This window comes from Molothrus ater, chromosome 2 (assembly GCF_012460135.2).
Source record: "Molothrus ater isolate BHLD 08-10-18 breed brown headed cowbird chromosome 2, BPBGC_Mater_1.1, whole genome shotgun sequence".
NCBI classification, from domain to species: Eukaryota; Metazoa; Chordata; class Aves; order Passeriformes; family Icteridae; genus Molothrus; species Molothrus ater.
Genome location: NC_050479.2, coordinates 63,842,465 through 63,847,636, shown reverse-complemented (window position 1 = coordinate 63,847,636; position 5,172 = coordinate 63,842,465). Strand labels below are relative to the sequence as shown.

The window sequence follows — 5,172 nt, the reverse complement described above, 5'->3', positions numbered from 1 at the left end:
GGGGACCAGACACCAAACAAAAGGTCAAAGCATGCTCTTTGACCTCCTCAGCTATATTTTAAACCGAGGAAAGGACAAAGATCTTTCACAGACACAAATGGAATAGAAAAGACATTTCTGTGTTACCATCATGCTTCTCACAATGTTAGACTGAAAACAATTGGTGCAGCCATAGGGATTTTTTTCCCCTCCTCATAACAGTAAGTGGCAATTTTTCTTGTCTGCTGAGGGCAAAGGTAACTGCTGCTGATTGCCAGATCCAGTGTGAAATTAAGGAGCTGAAAAAGTATAAAGGGGAGGAAGTGACACATTATGTTCAAAAAGATCCATTCTATATTTCACCCCAACTCCCAGCGAAGAAACGTGACAGATGACATTCCTTACAGTGATGGAGCTGGTTCTGCAGTGAGACTGATCCGCAGCACTTCCATGTATGTCCTTGGAGGTGAGCAGGAAAAAGTTAGTGAACCGCTAAAAAAGTGCAGAAGTACAACCAGCATCGACTCTTGCTTTCAGCCAAAAGAGGAAGACAGAGACTGGATGTACTCTAAGACTCAGGACTGCCTGAAGTACCTGCAGGATCTGCTAGCCTTGAGGAAAAAATATCTTGAAAACATCAATAACTTGAAATCCATGCACATGGCTGCAGATTCTCCAGCATCCACAAGATCATCCAAAACTGGAAAAAAGTCATTTCTTCCACTTCCTTCCAAAGAGACTTCTAAGGTAATTTCCAAGAACTTTTGCCATGTACTTAGTCTTAAGCAACAAAATCATCGAAGCTATGTCACCTGTATTGATTTTCTTCTTTACTGCTTTCAGTCAGTTGTCATTTTTCTTTTGCATCAATTTAAGTGTTGCTAAATACGTTGAGATTCTTTCTAAGCAGTGTAAAATTAGGAATGAATGACTGATCATAGAAAGAAATGTATATGTCTCTGTTTGAGGGGGGAAATGTTGGGAGAGAGAAAGAGGAAAAAGTTGTGAGAGTATGGAAAATGTTGGAAATGAAAGGGCAAGCTCTGACATTCTACTTAAGTACCTCGGAGTCCTTCACTATGATTAGTGAAGTCCAGCTTGACTGACAAATGCAGTAATCTCAGGATTTTCTGGCAGTCTTATTATTGACAAAATTACTTACACAAAATAATTATAAATTCACTGAAACAAAGAGGATTTTTTTTTTCTGACTGGTCAGTTAGTTTGTCAGTGCTACATTTAGCATCAGTGCAACCTCTACTGGTAGAATGTGGGGCATGAGGAATTCTTAAGGTTTCCTTTCTCTGTTCATTAATAAGTTGGTGGGTCATTTCTAGACAGTGAAATTCTTAACCCTTTACTGTCATGAAAATACAAAAATAAAAATGGAATATCATCTTTGGTGCAGATTATTTCCATGTATCCTAGAAATAAAAGCTTTATAAGTTAGCATGTCACTGGACAGTTCAGTGGTTACTTTGACTCTAGACTTCATTCAGTGAGTACAAAACAAAGGACTGCAGCAAGTGGGATGATCTGTTTAGGTAACATGACTGCAAACAAGACTTCAACAGGAGGCTCACAGGTTATCCAGTGCAGTCTTTAAGCTGGATAATAATGGGGATGGTGGGAAGAAGGGATGTAGGGCTGAAATTACTGATTAGGCCAGGTTGACGTTAAATAATGTTGCTGCCATATTTAGATGTTCTGTCACAGCAGAGTGTCAGAATGGTTTGTGAACTTCTGAGATGTGCTGCTGAAAATACTGCTTAAGTAAAGCACCAAAGCTTAACTTGTTTTTTGGCAAACAATTGGATCTCCCAAAGTCTGAGGCTAAGAATGCTGTCATCTGACTTTGGCCCTGTGTATGACCAGTCCTGGTAGTGACTGGCATGCTCACTCCATCACCCATCCCCTTGGAAACAGACAGGAACACCAGCAGAGTATTCTTGCCAACACAAATGGCAGAGTCACAGCTGCGCACCTCTGGCTTTGTAAAAATTAGGGAGAGGTCAAGAAGCCTTTTACACAATTCAGACTGTTCTTCCTAACTACACATTTTATGTCCACAGATTGCAAAGTTTGTGTTATCACCTGGCATGAATCGTTTTGCCCCAGGCTACCTGCTCTTATTAAATTACCTATCAGTGGGAATTCACTTCTTTCTCTAACCCTGCTGCATGATTTATAGGAAGGTAATTTGTCCAGACAAACCTGTCCCCATGGGAGTTTTGATCCAAAGATCCCTGGGTCCTGGGATTTCACTATGGATTCAAAATGTGCCACTTGTGTCTAGTGGAAGAAAAGAAGAGAGGTGGGTCAGATGTGGGGAGCACATTGGCATGTCTTTAAAATGCCTTTTAACCAATAAGAGCTTAGTCATAATACAGTCACTATTTCCAGTAGATGTGTGGTAGCAGCTATCTTTTAGCACTTCTCAGGATGTCAATCAACCCATAATGTCAGGAGGGGAATCAGCTAGTTCATCTCTCTGCCTCCACAGAACAGGGAACAGGCTGGTCCTTCAGAGGTGTGACATGGCACGCATCCTTTTGTCTCATTGAAACCCAGGGTAGCAATTTTCTGAGCTGGTATTGCAGCCTGACAATGTACCTGACTTGGACTAGCAAGGAAAATATATGTACCTTCATTAGGTAGAGCCTGGCAGGAATTATTCATCCCATTTGTACCTTCAGAATCCCTAACCCAGGTTTTATGACTGCTTCAGCATTTATAGATAGGCATTTCCTTTTTCATCAAGACAGGCTCCTAATTTTAAACTGTGTGCCTTTCCTGTGGGAATTATCACAGTGTTGAATGACTCATAATTTAGCGCACACCATCCTTTTTAATTTCAAAAAGACTTCAGCAATTTAGATCTGGATTAATTTCACCTAACCTAGGCATTTTAATAAGATGCTTATATTAGTAACAAAGTTACTCCTCAATATCTTTTCAGCTGAGAGAAAGAGCTGGCTGCAGAGGAGGGTTCAGCCTACTTAAGGCCTGACTCATCTTCTGAAGCTACTGGAGCCCAGCATTAATTACAGAAGGAGCCCTGCATGACTACATTTCTAATGTGTTTCTCCTTAGGAACCTAGTGCTAGGCAGAATAAATTTGGTCATAAAACCCAGCTGTCATTTAGCCACCCAATTAAATGGCCTGGTACATGGATTCCGAGGGATTTCAAAACACCTGGCCAGTAGTGCCCAAGTGGAAGGTACTTGTTGTTGAACATGCAACAGGATGGAATGGATATTGGTTAGATATCCGCTGCCCTGCTTTCTTTGATTTCTACACTGTGGAGTAGTTTGGACCTGTGTTTATTTTCTGACAGCCTGAATTGTGGCATCAAACACATCTTCCATATAGAGTATGCTCATTAAGAAATCATTGTGCCCAACCCTTGGCTAACTATTTTCTCCTTTGTCTGATCAACAGGCATCCATGGAAAGAAAAGGCCCACAGTCCAGTTCAGATGTAAGAGAAGCAATAGCCTTCTTTGACTCAGTGATTGCAGACCTGGACTCAGAGAGATGGCGGAGAGTTCCTGACGTGGATCTGCCAAATGTGGATGTCGATTTTGATGGTGCAGTATAAACCAGCCAAATATGATGGGTTTTGGGGTGCAGAGGGTAGAGGAAGGAAAGGCATTGTGATGTCACATTTGTTTAATGAATTTATTTAATTAATCAGTTGTCCTCTAGTTTTGCTTCCCAGACCTAGGACCATTATATGCAATATGTGAAATTACAGTGATATGTCACTTGTTCCCTGTTGAATGGGTGCAACTATTTTATGTGCAGTCATTACATGGCAAATGTAGCACGTGCTGGGTTGGAATAGTGCTTGCCTTCTGCTCAGGGCTGAACTCCACCCTTGCATTTGTATCTCAAGCTGTCTTTGGAGAATTATAGGAAGTATAAATGTATTTTTTTCTCCACCTTTTTTTTTTTTGAGAAATGACTGGGTGACTCCTTTTTAACTACCAAAAAAGAAGTAATTTGATGATTAGGCTAAATAACTGGAGGTTTCCATCAGAAAAAAATGGGATTGCCCAAAGAAATGAAGATGTGCCAATTTAAGGTCGTCCTGTATAATCAGCAGAGGGATATAGATACGTCTCACCTTTGCTTCAGGCTGAGGTGAATAACTGAAGCAGGTCATTTTAGCAGTACCCAAGGAATATATTTGAAGGGACTAGCTCTCACATTCATATTTATGCTGCAGGTGTTGAAATTCTAGATAAAATGAATCCCATCCCGAGTGATATCCTGCAGTGAAACCAGGTTTGTCTCCTGATCTTGCCTCCAGGAAGGACCCAGCAAGCACCCTTGCTGTGTTCCCTCACTGTGCAGATAAAAATGTCACTGACAAGTGGTTAATCCCAGATTATCTTCTGTCTTTCAGTTGCTACCAGTACGAGTGAACACAGTTTGCATTCAAACTGGATCCTTCGTGCTCCCCGGAGATACTCACAAGACACTGCCCAAGCAGCTAAGCAATCCCAAAGAAACAGTCAGAGGAGAACCACTGGCTCTAGGAAAAGGCTGGAAAGGCATCCCATGTACCTGCCCAAAGCTGTGGAAGGGGCATACAGCACTTTAAAATTTAAGCCTAAAACACACAAGAAAGAATGTTGAAAGAAGAATGTTCCCTTTTTGTTCCCTTTACACTTGAAGACAGAATATATGAAATAGGGCATGTAAGACCTCAATTTTTTTTTTTTTACCACTGATCCATCACTTACACTCCAGAAGTGACCTGTGCAGTCACTGAAAGTTCTTCATAGGGGACGTATTTTAAGCCATGGCTATTCCAATGTTGGACTCATATGAGGGTTTAACTCTTCAAATTTTCTGTGCCTAACAATACTGCTTTGTCATTCAGCTTGGTGGGGGGGAACTCCAGCTTGACAAGCCTTTTTTTCTAGTGCTGTTATAGAAAGCAATGATTCAGAGATTGCCTGGTGCAGTAATTTTTCTTCTGACTCCAGTACTGCAAAGCAGTTCAAGGAATTCAGCAAATATTTTGGAGTTTTTGCAGAGGTGTTTCCAATGTCAGAGCAGTGAAGCAGAATTTTCTCCTTCTGTTGCTTGTGAAAATTTGTAAGTGCCATCATTGACTCTATGTTCTGAGAGTATACAGCAGCACCAAGATACACTCAGTCTGCAGCACGAGCAGAAAAGAGC

The 5,172-nt window shown here is 41.1% G+C and overlaps 1 protein-coding gene across 1 annotated transcript; it reads left to right on the top strand.

Annotated features, from left to right (window-relative positions):
* The first annotated feature begins 312 nt into the window (after positions 1–312).
* Positions 313–4,623, top strand: C2H13orf42 (chromosome 2 C13orf42 homolog). The gene is made up of 3 exons (XM_036380622.1): positions 313–726; positions 3,422–3,569; positions 4,391–4,623. The coding sequence occupies exons 1-3, from the start codon at positions 313–315 to the stop codon at positions 4,621–4,623; spliced, it is 795 nt and encodes a 264-aa protein (XP_036236515.1).
* The last annotated feature ends 549 nt before the right edge of the window (positions 4,624–5,172 follow it).